Source organism: Monodelphis domestica, chromosome 4 (assembly GCF_027887165.1).
Source record: "Monodelphis domestica isolate mMonDom1 chromosome 4, mMonDom1.pri, whole genome shotgun sequence".
Lineage (NCBI taxonomy): Eukaryota > Metazoa > Chordata > Mammalia > Didelphimorphia > Didelphidae > Monodelphis > Monodelphis domestica.
Genome location: NC_077230.1, coordinates 100,876,874 through 100,898,042, shown reverse-complemented (window position 1 = coordinate 100,898,042; position 21,169 = coordinate 100,876,874). Strand labels below are relative to the sequence as shown.

At 36.5% G+C, this 21,169-nt stretch overlaps 1 protein-coding gene across 5 annotated transcripts in view; it reads right to left on the bottom strand.

Annotated features, from left to right (window-relative positions):
* Positions 1–3,255: 3,255 nt before the first annotated feature.
* ARMC8 (armadillo repeat containing 8) overlaps positions 3,256–21,169 on the bottom strand; it is a 116,026-nt gene continuing 98,112 nt past the window's right edge. For 4 of the 5 annotated variants that reach the window (XM_007493928.3, XM_007493930.3, XM_056793664.1 and 1 more), the window contains 5 exons: positions 20,467–20,562; positions 10,585–10,680; positions 8,820–8,892; positions 6,890–6,983; positions 3,256–5,897 (listed from right to left, as the gene is read on the bottom strand). In XM_007493928.3, the coding sequence (XP_007493990.1) occupies positions 5,864–5,897; positions 6,890–6,983; positions 8,820–8,892; positions 10,585–10,680; positions 20,467–20,562 (393 nt within the window). In that variant the 3' untranslated portion in view covers positions 3,256–5,863. Of the gene's footprint in view, positions 5,898–6,889; positions 6,984–8,819; positions 8,893–10,584; positions 10,681–13,158; positions 13,243–20,466; positions 20,563–21,169 lie in introns of those variants that run through there. The other variant, XR_467287.3, reaches the window with a different exon arrangement.

The window sequence follows — 21,169 nt, the reverse complement described above, 5'->3', positions numbered from 1 at the left end:
AGGTGCAAAGAATATTCTAACTCTTCAGCCTTGGCCAGTGAGCTAATGCAAATGAGTGAAGATGCAGCCTGTACTGGGAAGCATGGACAGTGGGGCTATCTCACGAGGAGGGAGCAGGGGGCAGCTGGGTAGCTCAGTGGATAGAGATCCAGGCCTAGAGATGGGAGGTCCTGGTTCAAATCTAGCTTCAGACACTTCCCAGACGTGAGGCCCTGGGCAAGTCACTTGACCCCCATTGCTAGCTCTTACCACTCTTCTGCCTTGGAGCCAATACATAGTATTGATTCAACAATGGAAGGTAAGGGTTTTAAAAAAAATGAGGGAGTAGGTCTCAGTGATTCTTAGAAGATAGGAGTGGGAAAGAGAAAAAATTAGGGTGAAGCCAAGTTTGTTGCTTATAGAACAGAGGAAACAAGTGAAAAGTGTGGGAGGTGTTTGGTTGGAACTCTGGGAGGCAGTGTTGAAGGGGAAGGGAATAAGGAATTGGATGGCAGGGGTTGGGGTGGAATGGCGTTTGGAAGATAACCCAGAGGGGCCCAGAATCACTGAGATGTGTGGGGTATGACCAAAAGCAATTGTTCATCAATGAATAGAAGAGGCCACTGCTCTTCCCAGAGGAAGTGGAAGATCAGACAGGAGACAAATGCAGCAAAGGATGGAAATCTCATTCCAGTTTTCCTCTTCCCTCTAGACAGGTGCAACAGGAGAGCCCCACTGGTCAGAGGAAAGGTTACTCATCTTCTCATGGATGGCTGGAGATCAGGATGGTGGGAGCAGAGAGAGGTGGAAGTTGTGCAGGCCTTGCCACCTTTTTTCAGGGGATACACACAGCAGGAGATGGAATGCTCCTCCTCAAGTGTCTCTCCCAGAGGGAGACAGAAGTCCCACCTGTCCCACCACCTTCACACCCTTCCCTCAGGGGACCGGGTTAGCGAGAGATTGAAGAACATTTACTCTCCCTCTCATGCTCTGGACTCCAGGCACACCGATTCTCCTTTCTTCCTATCTCTGGGCTTCGGCACGGGCTGCACGGCATATCTGGAATGCATTTCCTCCACCTTCTGCATGAAGCCTTTGTTAACCCCGACTTCTAGGGTTCTCCTTCCCATGTTCTTATATTTAACTATCTTACATATATATATATGAATTTACTAACTTTATATTTATGCTTTGTTTTTGTCTGTCTCCTCCACTATAACACTAACTCCTTGAGTAGATTGTTTCATTTTTTTGCAGTGTCTATCACATAGTAGATTATTTGTAAATACCCAAATAACTGATTGCTCACATCTGGCCTCAGACACTTCCTAGCTGTGTGACTCTGGGCAAGTCACTTAAACTTTTTTCTTAGCCCTTCCTTGCCCGTCTGTCCTAGAGTTATTACTAGGACAGAAAGTAAGGATTTAAGAAAATGAATTGATTAGTATAACCCTCATATCTTATTATTTTTAATTGTCATCATTTTATAGGTGAGGAAACCGAGGTTCAAAAGTTAATTAGCAGTGCTGATTCCAGATCCCATCACTTTTCTGTCTATCTTGCTATCTGATTTCTACCTCGCTAGCTTCTCTGAAAGTCCTCTTTCAACCCCTGGGCATGAGATCATGGCAAAAAGAACGGACTTTCTCCTTTGAGTCAAAGAAAAGGTGGGCCTCATCTCTGAACTAATTGGGGAGTCTGCTAAAACCAAGATCCAGGATGCTGTGCCTCAAGAGGGAAATGGCTTTTATCCATCCACCCTGGGACAGGAAGGTTTATCTTCCCCTAGAAGAAAGAATAAATGTAGCTGACAAATATGTGAGGGGCTTCCAGCATGAAGAAGGCAGGATCATTGTTCTTCTCTTCAGCCATGTCCTATGGAGACTCAGTGGGTGAAAAAAAAGTACTTTTTTAAGAACTCAAAAAATTGTAATTAAAAAAACAAATCTCTGCACCTATGACACAATGTGTTACTAATAATTCAATTCCATCTTTGGAGTAACCAACCACTAGTGCTGGGAATGCTTTCCCCACTTCCCTTTTACTTATTTATTCATTCATTCATTTATTTGTTTGTTTGTTTATTTATTTGTTTATTTTTTAGGCCCAAATTCTGCAGCAAGCTTCCCCACCAACTTGTCCTTTCCTTTGCCGAGAGATCAGAAAATCCCCTGGGGGGAAAAAGTGTTATTTCCTGTAACTCCTTCAGGTCCTCCTCTCCTTGCTAACATACTGTGTCAGCATTTGGGCTAAGGCAGGACTTAAGCCCAGTTCCCAGCACAGAGTGCGTGCCTGCTACTGTTCAGTAAGGCCTGACTCTTCGTGACCCCATGGACCAGAGCATACCAAAACTGTCTATGGTTTGTTTTTGTTTTAGGCAGAGATACTAAAGTGATTTGCCATCTCCTTCTACAGAAATGAAGACAAACAGAGGTGAATGACTTGCCCAGGGTCACACAGCTAATAAGTGTCTGAAGCCACATTTAAACTCAGGTCTTCTTGACTTCAGGTCCAGTGTTCTGTCTTCGCTCACTGACCACGCTGTCCTTCGGTGACTTCAGTTTCAGTTCACGTGGCACATTCCTTTCCCTCTATCTGTTACTTGACAGCATCCCCAGGCTGGCGGACCCTCCTCCTCACTCTCGCTGGCCATCACAGAAATCATCCCACTTGCTTACTCATTAGGTTTTCTGTGAAATAGGGGGAAGAATGTATCATTGCTTCAAATCTTACAGAAGGTGAAATCAAGGCAGACTAGAATCCAGGTTTCTTGCTTCCCAAATCCGGGCTCTTTTCATTAGGTGAGTCTACTGTCGTAATGAATAAGCAGCTCTTTGGCCTCTTACACAGCAGCTGTGCCCACAGGCCTCTGCCCGTGAAGCAGACATACAGTAAGCAGGAGCCGTGGGCACGTGGGATTCATGAGAAAGATGGAAAATTAAGGAGAACAGAAAATGACAAGGGAACTATTAAGGCAGAAGTGGTCAATGGAAGTTGCTGAAGTCAAAGCCAAAGAACAAGGAAGAACGTGCCTGCTGGAGGAAGTGACATGGAAAATTGCCTTAGGATGTCATCAGATCCATTCACTTCAAGGAGAGGTACATAATCTGGATTATTGCACTCAGATTTAGGCTTGAATGACTAAGGCAGAACCTCTGAAGCTCAGTCATCTTTCAACCGTCTGGGTCATTTCAAATGTCAGAGAATACCCTTTTTTCCCAAAGTTTTCTAACACACTGGACATTTGGAAAACATACAGTAAGTTTTAGAAGTTGCTGTGGTTTTTCTTGGCTTTATTAGCATGTGTTAAAAGTCATAATTTTATCCAAACACTACCAGAACATATATTGTTCTCAATAAAGTGCTTCAGGAAATAAATGCAACTTATTAAATTGGACATTCTTTTCTATTTCATGAATTCTGGATTACAATCAGGAGAAAAAAGGAGAAACAGAAAGCAGTATTAAAGATTGTTGAGAAGCTTTGTTAAGAACTTGGGCTATGTACACGAGACCATTTCCCACTGTTGCCAGTGTCTTGCAGACTAAAAATTGCATGTAACGCAGAAAACAGTATTATCATAATAAATACATTTCCCCCCATGAAATTCAGAAGAGCTAGTTTGTGGTAAAGCACTTTTAATTTTCCTATTTGTATACACCCATGGGCAATATCAGTTCACATAGTATGAAAGTGAAAATGCTATTTAGTGGATTTTTAAAGTCTACTGATGTTATTCTGGAAAAATACTATTTTTTTTCCATGTGATATTTGGATTGTCTTAGCATTTTATTGTTGGTCTGTTTTAATTTGATTCTAACTTTGGAGCGTTTCACATTAAAAGTTTTAATCAAGGATGGTTTTAGTGCTAGAAAAACTGTCATCAGTTGAGTATGTTTTAAAATAAGGCTTTATTTCCAAGAAACTAGATTAAAAAAAATACCCCCAGGTTTTCCCATATTTGTATTTTGATCTGTCTGCAAAATCCAGATGCTTGTTTTAATAGACTTTTTTTTTAAATTGATGTCCTGAAGGAATAAACATTCATTATCTCTGCATTTAAATCATGTGATCCAGGTATCAATATTCAGAGTAGGAAAAAAAAATGAGATTTAATGCATTTTTTGGGAAAATGCTCTCTTTTAACCAAAATGATAAACTCTATAACTTAAGGAAAGTGCTGGGCAGTAACCGGGCAGTTTATATACTAGGAATATTTGTCAAAATGGGGTAATGAAATGCCAGGTTTTGTTTTGTTTTTTTTTGACCCAAATTGTAGATTTGTCTAGATTTGCAAACCTGGTTTCCTTCTTCAAGAGATCTCTTATTTGAAGGAAAGTGAGAAAGATCTCTCCCTCTCCTAGTCCACTGTAACTTGCATTACATTTTATTGTAAACGCTTGAGGACAAGTCAACCCACAGCTTGGAGAACATTTTAAGCTGAAAGCTTTGAAGGAGTTAGGATACATATATTATGCAGAGGGAATATATACTCTTCAGTCATCATGAGGGTATTTTCTATTCCTTCTCTGGACATTAAGTTCTTTATCCTTATTCATGAAAGGTACCCGATTGCACAAATAGTTCCTAAAGCCCTGATCTCTTTCATAAAAACATATTATGTTGCAATTCCTGGCTACACAGTGCTAATTATACTTAGCAATGTTCTTGAGAAAGACTTCTTTTTAAACTGTTCAACTCTACCTTGAGCCTCCTGAAATAGCTTAACTTTGGAGAAAACAAATTCATTTCACAGTGATATGCTCTGTAGGAAGTGCAAATATTAGGATACAATGAATCTTCAAACTCACACTTGCCAGATTCCCTCCATCTAATTCTGACAGCATTTCTAAGAAATGATCTGGTCTGCAGTGGTCCTGCCTAATCCCTGCCCAATGGCTGTCACTTACCATGCTGATCCTAAGACTTGTACACTCTGGTGCAGCAGACCTGGCAAGTTCCCTAGTGAGTGCTGGCACTGAACCCACTGGTTCTTGTCTCGCAGTGCTTGGCCACAGAAGCATCACTATCAGTAGTACCTTGACATTTCTCCTTGGATAGTTTCAGAAACTCAAGGAGAGCTACCCCATCCCTTTACAAAGGAAGCCTGAGAACTTAACTGGGCTGAAAGAGCCACTAGTACCTGCTAATATTGTGCGGCAGTAAGATGCTAGCTAGCACCATTAATATTGCCTGTTATTCAGGTCATCTAGAGCCATATTTTCTCTCTCTCTCTCTCACTTTTCTTTCTTTTTTTTTAAAAGGAAATATATGTAAGTTAAGTTTGAGGTTCAGAAATGCATATATTTTTACTTACAAATATTCATCTGACCAAAATTCAACATAACCTTTATGGAACACTTAACAAATTTTTGTTTTTAAAATAACATATCATTCAAACTGTATATAATTCAGTAAAGTTTTCATACAGCAAGCAATGCTTAAACCCTGGAAAATCTGTAGAAAAGAGATTTTCACACGTAAAATAAGAAAACAAAATTCTGAGGTATTCCCTCATACATACATTTGCACTCACACACACACGCACACACACATACACACACACACTCACACACAAAGTGGCTGCAGCATAGGCAAAAATTGTAGGTCCAAAGGAAAATGACGATTGATTGTTCTAATAGAGTCCAGGTAGCTCAGGAAAAAATAAACACAATAGTCCTCTGAGTAAGTTACTACCTTGAAGAAGGTTCTCAAGATGTATCTGAGATCTATTCTACTAAATTGCTTTTGCAAAACAGCTCCCTGCACATGAGAGAAACTCAGTCCAAGGTGACTTGTGCAAATATAAGGAACCCAATGAGGCTATTTCCTGTTATTCCTTAAACAAACGGGAGGGGGACCTGAAGACTCGCTGGATCTCCCATCATGCCAGATACTGCTGCAGTGCTGTCTTTGCCCTGAAATCACAAACGATGAATTAGTAACTATCTGTGAAAATTTTAATTTGACATTTTTTAGCTAAATTATAATCTCATATTCCAAAATAAAGATATGTAGTAGGTATCACTTTAAGGAGGTAATAACAAATAACTTTTTTTTTTAAACCCTCGACCTCTGTCTTAGAATCAATAATGTATATTGGTTCCAAGGCAAAAGAGCAATAAGGGCTAGGTAATGGGGTTAAGTGATTTGACCAGGATCACACAGCTAAAAAGTGTCTGATACCAGATTTGAACCCAGGACCTCTTGGCTTCAAGCCTGGCTCTCAAGACACCGAGTCACCCACCTGCTCCTGCAAATACTCTTTATCAAGTAAAATTTCTAGTTAGGGGAATTTTATACAGTGGAAAAATAAAATGTATAAATTACAAAGAAGGAAACTCAGAACAACACATTTGCTCAGAAACATTATAAGAATGTTACAAGAGAACTTTTGGATGTTTGTTTGAACTATACCTGGTTCTTCCCTGTAGCTTGATTCAAGACAGGGAAAACTCAATTCCTTTGAAGGAATTAAAAACAAGGACAAAAACCAAAAACTAAACTGGCTGGTATATTATAGTTAGGGTAAAAGTCTCATTATCTTTTCCTGACAATATTACTTACCTATATATCAACAACTACATATGAAACAATAAACTCACAATGGTTTTCAAAGTAATATGAGACAAAATAATTTCAAGATTTCATAAAAAAATATTTGATATAATTTTTTGCTGAATTATTGCTTAAATATTCATAATAATAATTCATCATAATTCCCCTCATCACCTCTTGGTGATGCTAGATGGCTGCAGATCATGCAATACTATACATAACCTTAGAAAAATCAAAATTGTGGGTCATCCAGAATGGATGTAAAGAGACTGTAGGATGTGAATTATGACAAACTGCATAGAAATTATGATGCAATTTAAGTACTTTCATATCCAACATCACAGAAACTTACTTATCACAAAGGTTTGTATCTGGTGATTGGCTGAGTTTGTGTAGAATATCTACAATGCCAATATCTCGTAATTTATCTTGCCGTTCTTGTGAACCTGGAAAATAAAACGTGAGATTACAGAGAGCATTGTATAGTAGAACTATGACTTAGCCTGGGAGTCAGGAAGATCTGAATTCAAGACTTCCATTTGAACAATGCTCATGTGTGTCCTCGAGCAAGTCATCTAACTTCCCAGTGCCCCAAACAACTCTGTAAGTCTCTTAAGTTGCTCAACTGTGCAAAAAGTTTCTTTATCCTGATTCCCTACACCGATTATATCACGGGTCTAGCCCAAAAGTTAAAAAAAGGAAGCGCATTGATTAACTTCTTCAAAGAAAATAATTCTTTAAAAGGGTAAAAAAAAAAATTAGTGCTCTCTCACAAGCATCTACTTTAAGATAATTAAACCAGGGGAGTTGATGAGATGAGCAGGAAAGAATGGTACATGATACAGATGAGAATCCATGGCGGATGGGTTGGCCTCGGGGGAAAGGTCACCTTGTCATCAAAGCACGGAATAAAGACGGGAAGGATGGGGCGAGGAGCCATGTCACCTAGAGGCATGGAGAAGGGAGTTTGGGGCAGGTGGTACTTTCTCAGTCAAGTATAAGGCAAAGCCCACAAGTGAGAGAAGATGGTGTGCAAGAGGTTGGGAGTGGCCACAATGGGAGCTGCTTCAGTGAGGGCCCAGATGAGATGGCATAGCATCAATTTGTAACAGAACATGTCACAGCAGTCAATGACTTCCTCTGGTTTCTCCCCAGCTGTGCCTGAGTGGGAGCAGAGGAGGTGGATGGAGTGACTTTGAGCTGGGGTTAGGGTGGGTGGTGATAGGCCAAGGAGGCAAGGGATTGAGAAGTCAAGACAGTATATTCTTGAGACAGTGAACTCTAAGGTTGAGATTGGGAAGGGAGAAAATGAAACCAGAGCAGGGATGATGGCTAGGGAGAATTCTGAGCAACTGAGGGACTGGAGATCAGTGAAAACAAAGAATAGGTTTATAATGAGTGAGGTAAAAGGAGAGAATAAGAAGTTAGTAAATATTTAAGCTAAGTGAAAGTAGATTCATTTCTCAATTATCTGGCATCTAGTATCTTTCCTTCAGTCCATTTTATGTATTTGTATATGCTTACACTGGGTGAATTAATCTTTCTCAAACACCATGGCATCCTCAAAAAGTGACTTCTTATTGCCTATATATTAAATCCAGATCACTCAATCTCATCTTCAGAACTCTTCACTAACTGGTTCCTTCCATCTTACCAACTCCATTTTTCAGCCCTCTGCAACCCATTTCCTTTAACCTGTCATGATCATTAATTTTTTTAAAATCTATGCACCATCTGCTTATTTATGCCTTGGCCCACATCATTCTCTACAATTAGAATGTTCACTGTCCTGCTCTTTACCAATCTATGACTTCACTTACTTCAAAATTTATCTCGAAAATCACTTCCTCCAACAATATTTCCCTTTTTATTAATCATCTCACCTCTAATCACACCCTTAATTCAACATCTGGTGTAGTTTTGTCTTTAGGTTATATGTTAAGTTTTCTCAAATTGTTTTCAAGTCATTGTTTTAAGGCAGCGATTGGATATCTTAGTTTTTTTTTATGACATTCCCAAAGCATCTAGCTTTGTTCTGAATAAACAAGGTGCCTAGTAATTATCCAGCTGCACAGGCACTGGGTCTATTTTTATTTCACAACACAAAAGGATATGATTTTTTTTTTTTGGGTAGGGAGAGACAGCAGGGTCCAAAGCTAGAAAATGAAGCAGAAAAGAAGATGACTTCTTGCCCCTGCTTCTAGAAATGAACTTGACAGGAATATCTGATGCTTTCCAGACACAATAACCTCAGAAAGCTTTCTGCTTCTTATTTTTCTTACCTTCTTCTTCATTCCAGATGAGGTTTGATATACAAAACATGGCAGCAAGTTGTAGTTTAACATGGGAATGACCCTAAATGACAAAGGAAATTGTGTTAAAAACAAGAGGTAATTTTATATATAATCACATTTTTAAACTAATAGAATCCTGAGAAATCCACCCAGTTATGAGTTTTTAGGAGTAATAAGTATATAGTTATCAGTACCGGAATTCTTTGCTGATATCTTGCCATATTAGAAAACTTTTCATGTTATCAACAATTAGAAGATACAATATACTTGCTCTGTGTAAGTTATAGTCTATACCAAATCATAGCTGTAACAGAAACTACTTGGTGTCATTAAATTTTATGCAAATTTATGGTATTCATGAGTTATTATTTTGTTTGACACTTAGTCCTCTAAGATAAATTAGATATCATTAATTTTGTATTTCCTTTTCCTATATATTTATTTAATTAAATGTACTCAGGGTTTGGTTTGGTTCTGAAATTTGAGGCTAATAGGGATAGGGTACAATTTGTGTCTGAACTTCTATAAACATATTATGCTTTAAAACAAAGTTTTTATAAGTGGTTCATTCAACTTGTATATCTTGCTGAAAAGTTAAGATGATTTACTACCTAATAAATCTGGATCTCAGGGAGGGTTAAGTTACTATTGTTCATTTGGGAAGATACCAAAGAACATAGTTAAGTTATTTATAACTACCTCTCAAAATCTTAAATCTAAGTAAGAAAAATAAAATCAACTAGAAGGGAAAAATAAAAAAAAAATTCTCTACTACAAATGACATTAGATCCCAGGCAATTACTGAATATATAATTTTGAAGATTCTTATTTAAATTAGTTACTTTGAATTTGAACTTAGGGTCAAAAGAGTAGGATATGAGTTCGCTTAACCTTTTGGAGCATTAGTTTCCTCATCTGTAAAATGATGATTAAATAATGTAAATGTTTAGTTTTTTAAAACTGTAAAGTGGTATATAAATACAAGCTATTATATTTCTGGCTTTTGTTATAGTTATATTTCAAGCATTTGTTTCAATTTTTTTCACATTAGTTCTTTCTATTAAATCAGGCTGACTTTTTTGGTGGAAATCTGCAAAATGTCTCTGTCTATTATCAAAACATTTGGATAAGATTCACTGTATTGATTTTGACATGTCTATAACATTTCATAGCATAATTTTCAATAATTCACTTAGGAAGAAATTTGATACCTTTTAAGATGACTTTTCAATATAATTATGATATAAGTTAAGGTAAACTATTAATTAGATGAACAGTTTTAATATTTTATAGTTCTAATTAAATTTCCTTCCAATCACTTAGTTTATTTTTTAATTACATTTTATTTTTCAATTAACAAGCATTTTCTCTCCTCACCTCTCTCTTTCCCCTAATAAAGAAAAACAAAATCTTTGTAATAGTAATAAGTAGCTAAAACAAATTCTCACATTGATTTTGACCAAAAATCCAAACATTCATTTAGAAAGATGTTCTCTTTGAGTTCTATTAAATCAAAAAGCCACGTTCTTCATTCCTTTACTTAGCAGATAGTTCTTGAGTGCCTACTTGTGTACAAATTCTTAAACTGGCCCCAATAATATTTTATAGTTTAGTTAAATTGTTAAAATGAACTGCTTTGATATCTTTGAAAAATCTATGTTTTGAAATAAAAGTACTAGTGTACCTATTCTGCCTCCTAAATTCACAAATGGGAAAAACTCCCTCAAAAAAAAAAAGAAAGAAATGGTCATACCATGTAATATTTAATTTTCTGCAAAATGTCATCATTGGTCATAATGAGTTCTTTTGCTGTTGTTCCATCTGCTATATTGGCCAATATACATAATGTCTAGAGGACAGAAAAAATAGTTATCGATATAGGCTCATGCTTTAGTTCATCTCAACAACAATTAAAAATCTAAAACAATTTTGATATACCATGGTTTGAATTTTCATGGATTTTCTTCCTCCAAATGCTAAACTTTCTAATCTTTAGCAATGTGAACTACAATAAGCAAAACTGTTTTAGAACAACAGAAACTTTAAAAACCTGTGGTGTTCTGGTCATACAGAAACCAAGATAAAATCTTTAAATATCTTTAAATAATCAGTTCTACATGCATTTCATATAATCACAGTGTAAAAGAAAAATATAACTTATGTTACTGTTAAGACAAAATTTGCCATAAAACTACTGTTTCTGTAACTTGATAAATAGCATTTAAAATAATGTTTAAATTTAGTTGCATTTTAAAGGGGAGGGGGAGAGACCCTATATGATATTTTTAATTATTACAAAAGTTTAAAATAATTTCTCTGGAGGTTTATTATCCCCTGATAGCTGTTAGATATAACATTCAGTAATCATTGACAGGCTCCCAGAGTTTTTAGAAGGTTCTTCTATTTGCCAGTAGGTAAGACATCCACCTTGTCCCTCGGCTATGTTAGGGGGTGCATATGGGTGTCCCTATGGGGTAGGGGGGCAGTAGGATACAGACCTTATTCTCTTTTCTTCCATCAACTGTGAATAGGGTATTCCCAACAACTTTTACCAAATAATGAATTCTTATCCCCAAAGGCTAGATCTTTATAGTTTTTACAATCTAATCGCATGTGATTCTGCATGTTATTCGATTATAGTATAATAGTGTGCCTCTTGGATCTGCATCTACCTCCCCAAGACTGGAAATTCAAAGATGGCAGGGAATACGTCTTAATCATCTTTGTATCTTACTCACCTCCACTCCTAAACCACAATGTTTTGTATGCTGTTGATTCTGAAAATGACTACAGAGGGGCAGCAAGATGGCTTCCCAACTGTGTGACCTGGCCAAGTCATTTCACCCAAATGCCTAGTCCTTAGCACTCTTCTGTCTTGGAATTAATACTGACTGAAGAAAAGGGTTAAAAAAACAATAACCTTATCTTCTGTCTGAGAATCAATACTGTGTATTGGTTCCAAGGCAAAAGAAGAGTAAGGGCTAGGCAGTGGGGGTTAAGTCACATGCCCAGGGTCACACAGCTGGGAAGGATTTGAGGACAGATTTGAACCCAGCACCTCCTATCTCTAGGCCTGGCTCTTAATCTATTGACCCACCAAGCTGTCCCCTAAAAGCCTTTTGATATCTCCTCTGGATTAAGGCTAAAGTAGTTTTCTCATATAACAGAAAACAATAACAATTCTAGATTTGTAGAATTGAAATGACATATTATTTCTCCATATTTTATTCCAAACACTCTCATTCATTTTACCTTTTCTTCCTCTAGCTTATAGAATACAGAAATGGTGTGTTTTGTCACCAGTATGCTTGCGGATTTTTTTAGTCACAGAAATTCATGAAGATAATGAACTAAGGGGTTGTAATTTGTGTTGGGAGAGGGAATGTTCTCACTGATGAAATTATTGGTCTTTTGATATGTCCAGCCCAGGGAACTTATAATTCCCAGAACAGAAAAAGGGAAGTTTTAATTAAGAAGGATATGAAAGGAATCTAGATCAGATGTCTTTTTTGGGGTAGGGGAACAGTGGGTAGAGCCCAGGGGTAGGAAGTCAGAAAGACAAATTTGAATCTTGCCTGGAACGTTGCCTAGCTGTGTGATTCTGGGCAAATCAATGAAGTTTGTCTCAGTTTCCTCAACTGTAAAATGGGGATAACCAAAGTGCCTATTTCACAAGGTTATTATGAGGAGCAAAAGAGCACTAAGTATAGTGTCTGGCACATAGAAAGCTCTAAATGTTTATTCCCTTCCCCTCCTCTTTTTAAGTAGATGAAAAGGATCGGAGGTAAGAAATGCAACAGTGTGACTTTCAAGGAGAAATAAGGAAGGAACTTCAAGGCCCTGTGGGAAAGTAAATGATAATAGAGAAACAAGTAAATGCCCAGAAGGGCTAAAAGGAAATTTCTTGTCCCTCCATACTGCTTTACCTACAACTAAGGACCACACCAGACAGGTTCCAGCCAGGACTCCTCAATGATGGGCCCAAGGGGATGAGCTCTCCCCCCAAGACCAATTAAAGCCATTTAAAGATATGAGCAAAGAGGATATGGCAGAGAATAGTGATGAGAGGTCATTTATTTTGTTGACACATAGTTGAATACTCAACTGTTTAATTGAAAGAGATCACTCAAAAATTCATGATTTTTGGCAGACACTGGCCATTTTGGAAGCCTCATCAGCCACTACTCTCAACTACCACTGGCATAAAATTCCTCCTCCCCTTAAAACTCTGCCTCTGTTCTCCTGACCTAACAACATGTCTTATTCTTCTTAAGATTAAAACCTGGCAATACCAGTCACTTACAGAAGCAAAGAAAAAATTACTTACTGAAAAAACTGTTTCTCCCAGTCCTCCTCTTCCCTCATGTTACAAGAGAAAGATTCAGAACAGCAAGCTTTATAAGAACTCCACCTGCCAAGAAGCAAGCAGGCAGAAATGACAATCACAGGTGGTCATCTAGGCCAGCTCTATTTTCTTTCAAATTTTAATGCAGATAAAACCAAGAAAGAGAAATGGAAGAAAAAGATGGGAAAGGAAAGTGAAGCAGGATCAGGGCTTATTATGTAAAAGAAGTTCAGCACCTTAAAAAAAATTGTATATGCTTTTTCCACCTCATCCTATATTAGGAAGACCCAGAACAGCAAGTACATATGGTCAGGACTAGAGTACCAAATCTTGAAGCAGTCATATCCATGGATGCTTAAGGCTTTCTTATTGTTAAGTTGTCTAGAGTCCAGAGGATGACAAAGACACTGAATGCTTAACAGGCTAAGGCTAATTTTGTCAAGTTAGGGTAAATTCAGACGAGATATTTTGCTCTAATACTGACACAGTTAAGATTATGGAGCATCCTATTAAGGATACACCACACTGGGTAAAGGTAAGCAAATGCTATGGCCAATGTGATATTAAAACTTGGGACCACTAATAAAATCCACAAGTAAATATAATTTTATACTTTGATATTGGAGGAAAGGAAGCTTAGGAATTATGTCCAGATGGAAAAAAACATATATACACATATACATCAATGGCCTGAAATGTGTACATTGATGATTTAAAATCAATTTTATTCTAACATGTTTTGGCCAGGTTAATATACTTCCAACGGAAGTGAGGATGAAATGATCTTTTATGGAAAGAAGTTTCCCAAAATGATGTCAAAGTTTTTTGTTGTTTTTTTTTTCTAAGAACCAAAAGTTCAACATGATAAATCTAGCCAAGACTGCAGCCTGAATCCGCAGAGACCAGGTAGATAACTGCACAGAGACAAGAAACTCCTCAGCCCAGAACTTCAGCTATGTAGGACTTGGAGTAAAGTATTTCAAACAAACTGGGGAATTTCAGATGCTAAAACAGAAGTTGGCTGTCTCTTTAATCAGGTTCAGTCTGTTCTCTCTTTTCCTTCTCTTTGATTCCAGTTTAAAGACTCATTATTTCTATGTTTCCTATAGCTTCTTTCCTTTGAAAAATTTACAAGAGATTTTTTCCTCCTAGCATACAAAGAGGTTGGGCAGGCACTAAATAGATGACCAAAAATGAAATAGTCACATTGGGTGGTTTGCCTAAAAAAGGTCAACTTGGTGAATACCTCTGAGAATGTGTACTAATTCTTGGTTTCCAAGAGCATAAGCCCTTATTAATATTTGGAAATACTGACAGAAAGAAAGGAAATAAGGAAATCTAAGAAAAACCTCAGGAGTAAGCCATCCAACAAGATCAACTACGATCTCAGATCTAAGGAAATGAGGACTCAATAAGTTCTGGATCAGAGAGGAATGAATACTGCAGACTTCTATCCTCCACTTGAACCAAGCATGCTTTGAGTCAAAGTTGGCATAAAAAATGAAAATCTGATAATCAGTGACAAAGTATTTCTCATGTTGCTTAAGACTAGTTAGATCCTAGTTAGATCCATGGACAAGTCAATGAGCTGAAGTCTGGAAATTTTAGGGCCCTGAAGCAAAGCTGGGAGCTCCAAAGTCCAGGATAAAGATTATCTTTTAGATTTATAGAAGAGATAAAATTAATAGACATCATTATTCCATCTAGGAATTCTCTCCCTGCTTCTGTGGAAGCAAAACCCAGAATATGATATAGGGGGAGTTTTTTTTAGAGCAGAGAGGCTGTTTAGACCAAAAATTAAAATTTTCATTTCAGATCATCAGCATTTGCAGCAAAAAGATTATGCCACATTGAATCCTCTAGGTCAGAGGTAGACAAGGCAAAGTTTGAAGGGGATAATAATTACAATAAGGAAAGCCCCAAGAGACAAAAGATGTGGTAAAATGCCAAGCCACGGTTGTAGTAACAATCAGCTAAAGGCTCAACTGAATAAACAACTTGTTTTCTAAGTTAACCAATGCTGAAGGTTGAATAAAATCTGGCAAAATGTGACACTATCAGAAAATACAGTTAAAAAAAAGGAGAGTACTTGATACAAAAGAATGAAATGTATCTTGGACTACATGTGAAGAATAACATCATTATTGGTGTTATTCCCTCAAAAGATACTACCCATCACAGCTTGTGTTCCAAAGTGATAGAGAATGACTGACAAGATAGGAATAAAGACTTTAAGTTAATATATATGTGATACATCAAAGTCAGTATCTGAACAAGGTAATTAGCTGTTTCTGGTTGTAATTCTATCTTACTTCCCTATCTTTGTTGATTTTAGCTTTCTAGTTGTGAGCTGGGAGGAAAAAAATAAATGAATAATCATTATTAAGAAAAAGAATCTTGTAGATTCAAGAAGAAGCAGGATACTGAAAAGAAAGAGTAGAGCTGGCTATTTAGACCACCTGTTAATTGCCTTTATTTTTTCCTTCCTTGCTTGTGCCATGTATGCCGTTAGGTAACCTGCTGTTCTGGACTTTTCCATTGTAGGATGTGGTAAGAGGCTACCTTCACCAGTGTCCAATAGCCCTTTTTCTTTTCCTAAGGGAAAGCTGCTCCCATTCTGGTACCCCGACTACTCATATATCTGAGTTCTGCTAAAGAGATTGATGTGGAGAAGAAAAAAAGCAAAGTTATAACAGCATGAATAGAAAGTGATAGCATATCACATGTTGGAGCAATAGAAGTAAATAAATCTCTTTGTATGGCACCAGTGAGGTTGCATCTATTTTATAAGCCAGGTTTACGTATCCTAAATTATTTTGTCTAGCCAAAGAATACCAAATCTAAAGAATGAAAAATGTAAAACAGACCTTTCCCTAGGCAAGAGAAAATTCTACAGTCTGCAGTTTGGTAAAAGCAACAGCTAGAAAATAACTTCCCTACTAATCTGTAATCTTTGCTGAGCCCAAAAGAATTGGGGTAATGTCCCAATATGAACTATAGTAAACTCAAAAAATATGACCTACTGACCTTAGATCTTTTCAGTGAGCAAAATAAATATTCATATTTGGACAATATCTGCTAATTCTAGATTCTTCTTTTTTTTTTCTAGCATTAAATTTAAGCATTAACATTTTCCCCCTCTTTTCTTTCCTCCACATAGGAAGTTAACATTTTGATTTGATATTATTTTCAACATATTACACTGAAAAACCCAATGTAGAGCATATTGAATACAAAATGATACTATGACACTGATGCAGATAAGAAAACAATGAGAAAACGAGAAGGTAAAGCTACTTCCATGTGACAGCAATTTTATAATGGCAAATAGGCATGTTTCCTATCCTTAGGTGTCTGAACAGTTTGGATATTAAGATTTTTCCAGCTGTCAGAGTTACTGAACTGAATGGCTCTCCACTGACTACTGGAGAAAGTGCAGACTGAGCCTGGTTCAGCCCTGGATCCAGCCCATATTTCCAAAACAATCTCTCTACTCCCTTTCAAAAGCCATACACATGATTCTCTAAACTTAAACCATTCCTTTGGGCCTCTATGCATTTGCTCGCATGGTTTCCTGTGTCTTTTCATGGACTAGAAACCTGAAATTATGCGATATAAGGATCAGTTAAAAAATGTGAGGATTTTTAACCATAAGAAGAGAGAATCAGAGTGTTGGTGAATAGACATAACAGTAGAATAGGTAGAAATCACAAAAAAGATTATAATTGCTGAGATAAATATAAGCTTCATGTAAGGAAAAACATCCAGTTAGACCCACATAAAAATTGAATGGGCTTCTTCATGGTTTCTTCAAGAAAAGACTAGATATTTGTTGGGGTTGTTATAGAGGGATTGTTTGGCCATAAGCCGAACCAAATGGATTGAACAAATGGCCATGGATTGAACTAGACTTATATTCTTTGCAATTGTATACATATATGCATATATATGTATATGAATAAACACACACACAGTCAAATATGTAGGTCTATTTTATGTTTATACATGAATATATGCAGGCATGTACATGTTTGCATCCTCTGTCTCTCACTATCTTTTTCTCTCTCCTGGCATACTACATGGCTGTTTTAAACTTTTTAATGGGTTTGAAATCAGTTTTACAAGTTTGATTACAAAAGGACTCTCAATTGTGTTGTTTTTCAATTACACTTTGCTACATATCCAGAACTATACAGTATCAGGCTCAGAAGAGATATTGAAGTCTATCTATTCTAAAATTCCTTATTTCCACATGAGAAAATTAAGGCTCAGAAAAAGGGAACAATTCATCTAAAGTTATAAATATTTATAGAGAAATAAGATAACAGAAGAATTGGGAATAGGTGCATGGAATCATACTGAAGGAGCAATGTTTTTTATACCCTTGAACTACTATTAATCTTATCCTTAGAACAATGAAATGTGAGTTTCAATGACAACCAGAAATGAATTTTGGACCACCACTTCCATTAAGATTATTTTTAAATAATACCCTACATTAACTTCAATCTCTAGACCCTACAATTAACTATTTGCTCACAGAGATCTAATTTATTTGTATATGTTCTTGCATACCACATGACAACATCGCGATCACATGACTCATGCCTATGGTAAAAAGTCTAGGCACATATCAGTATTAAGCTCAAACTTCTATTATCCTACCCCACTATGCTCCCAGGTTTAAATTGACTCTTTTCTGTTTCTCTCCCCAAAACATCAGTTATATTCTTATTACTACCATACTGGAAACTTTTAAAGAATGGGGACCATGTCTTATTCTTCTCTGTATTTCTTAGTGCTTTGTATAAAATAACTTAACCACATAACTTTTTGTTTAATTAACTGGGCCAGAATCCCTGAAGTTTTCCATTGGAGTCCATCATTCAAGGTCATCACTAATCCATTTACCAATAATCTCAATGTAACTGTTCCACTAACTGAGTCTATCCAGTAACACTAATATTTAGCACAAATTCTATCATTTTATCTTCAGGGCTATCATGGTATATTTTGTTAAAAGTTTTAGAGTTTAGAATCTTAGACTTGGATGGTCTTTCAGAGGCCACTGAATCCAACCCTTACCTTGACAAGAATCTCTTCTATAGCATCCCCAGTGAGTGGTCAATTCACCTCTCTATGGGAAGATATGCAATGAAGCAGAACTCATCTACCACAGCTGTCACTCCCATACCCAGGAACTCATTCTGTTTCTGGACAGTTATAATTGTTGGGAACTTTTTCATTATGTTCATTCTAAATCTGTATCCTTGCAATTTCTTCCCAATACTTTTAGTTTCTATGGCCAAGTCAAGTAAATCTAACATGATAGACCTTAAAATAATTGAGAAGGGTTATTATGAGCTTCTCTTCTGTCCACTAACTTCTTTTTTCTTCTCTGGGCTAAATACTCCTAGTTTCTTCACATGATCCTCATATAGAATGTTCTCCACTTATCACTAGTAACTTTCCACTTCACAGGCTTAAACTTTTCTGAACAGCAGGAAAGGTTATTTCCTTTGTTCTGAACATTATTCCACTCTAAATGCAACCTAGATAGCACTTTTTTTTTTGTTAGCTCATATTGGGCTTGCAATCTAACCCTCTCCTCCATTATTTTTTTCTATAAAACTGTCTAATTATATCTCTCGTGGTTTTCTCCCTCTTTACTTTCTTGCTGAGTGTTTCCCAATGATCTAGTCAGAATTTTGTGCTTCACAACTTTAATGCTTCCTGGACTTCCATAATTTCCTCTTAGAGAATCTAGTCATAAGATCATATTTCCAAAAATTGCTGACATTTGAGTAACTGAAGTATGTAAACAATATATGTGACTTAGTGTAACCTTACCGTGCTATTACAAATTCTACAAAGACTACTTTCTCAATTCAATTTGGTTCAACAAACATGTATTAAGTGACTACTATGTGTAAGGCATTGTGCTAGGTACTGGAGGTATAAAAACAAAAATGAAAAAACGGTCCCTGTACTCAAAGCTTACATATTATTGGAAGGTATCATACAGCATATGAAAAAGATAAACTTGGCTTAAGGAGAGTGAGAAAATATTTCTAAATCACCAATTAAATCTTTCCTGTTGTCTAACATCTAGAACATTGCTTTTTTGCCTTCTGACAGATGAAACTATAATCCAAGAACGTTAAAAACGTATGAATCAATTTCTTTCTCTCTCTGTTTCTCTCTTTCTCCTCCTCCACCCCCCTCTCTCCTTCTCCTCTTCTGTCTTAGAATTGATAATACATATTGGTTCCACTCAGAAGTAAGCTTAGGGCTAGGCAATTGGATTTAAGTGTCTTGCCCAGGGACACATTCCAACCCAGGTAGGCCTGGTGTTCTATCCACTAAGCCACTTAGCTGCTCTCTAGTATATTCTCAAAGTAATAGTCTAACTTAAATGTTATCTCTTTTATTTTCATTCTCTGATTTGTGGGCCTTCATAAGGGAAATATATTTTCTTCAAATATTGTGCCATTCCTTATCTTTTTCTCTTAAATCGATTTCTTTTGAACAAAGAAAATTCTTTAATTGTCATGTTTCAGTAATGGATGTTATCTTAGAAAATGTCAATGATACCTAAGAGAACAAATTTAACTTTCTGTGCACAAATTCTGAGTGCAAAACTTAAATTTTCTAGTACTTAATAAAATCTATAAATTTAATATTCAAGGAAAATTGTCAGGAAGAAATTAAAAGGCATTTGAAAACTGACTCTTGATAACTGTACAGTTTCAGAACTTTTATACTCATCCTAAATGTTGTAACTGAATAGAGAGGAGAAAGAGGTGGAGGTGTTAGGAGGTAGAAGGATGTATGGAAAGGGAGAACCAGAAGATGACCTCCTGCAAAAGAAAGGCCATCTCCTGAATGAAGGATTATTTTCCTGTAGATTCTATGTGTAGCTGAGGAAAAGGCAAGATACGGAAGAGTTCCAGAAGAAGAGATTTCATTAAGTGGAGATAAAGGATGTTTAAAGAAGTTATTTCTAAAACTATGGCATATACCAGGAATGAGTGAATATCTGTGTTCCAGAGAAGGAGTTAATAACAATGTGTTCTTAGAGAACATTAGAATTATGGGCTAATTAGTAGGGTAGTAACTAGTTTTTTACCACATATTCTTTCTTTTCCTAATTTCTTTTCTCAGCTTTTCTCTCATTTCTAGATTCTTTTGCATTTCAAAACTATCTTTGCAACTTGGCTCTTGAAAAGACTTCTATTTTTCTCTTTTTGCATATATACAATATACTTTACATAAAAAAGTAAAATATACCTGCTCTTTGACTTCTATATTATGCTCCCCTTCCAGAATTAGTGTGACAGCTTGCATAATTTGCTTTCCATGAGTACTCATTATCTTGTCTATGTGCTGCAAAATCAATTGGAAATGAATAATTAATCTCTCAGAGAATGAGACAGAGTGAAACAAAACAGAGACTTCCTGAAAGTTAAAGAATGAGGAACAGAATTATTATATCTAAGAAATGACAGAATTGTTTCTAAAATTTTAAAACTTTCTTCTGTTTACACTTTAATTTCTTCCTCAGTTACTAGAAGGAGGAAGAGGAATATATAAATTAGGCCACCATTTTGCAACATGTGGACATGAGAGCCCTGTGGTCAGATATTAAAGTGGTAACGATGAAAAGTAGTCAGTAGGAGTAAAGAATGAAGATATAACAAAATTGGTGTGGGTTAGGTGAATTGGATCTTTGGAAAAAATATATAGAGAGAAAAGTGATAATACTAGGGAAGTATCAATGAAGACATCTGGGAATGTCAAAAAGCCATTTCTGGAAGTGACATCACTGGCATGGGTTGAAATAATAGCAGAGCCCATTCTATCTCATTCTTGTGTAAAGCATGCCCACTCATCTTCCCAATTTCGATGGCAAGTGGCATTTCTCTCAGTGGGAGTAGAATGGGCATATAATGTGAGAAAGAATAAGGAATAGGGACCAGAAAGGATACTCAGG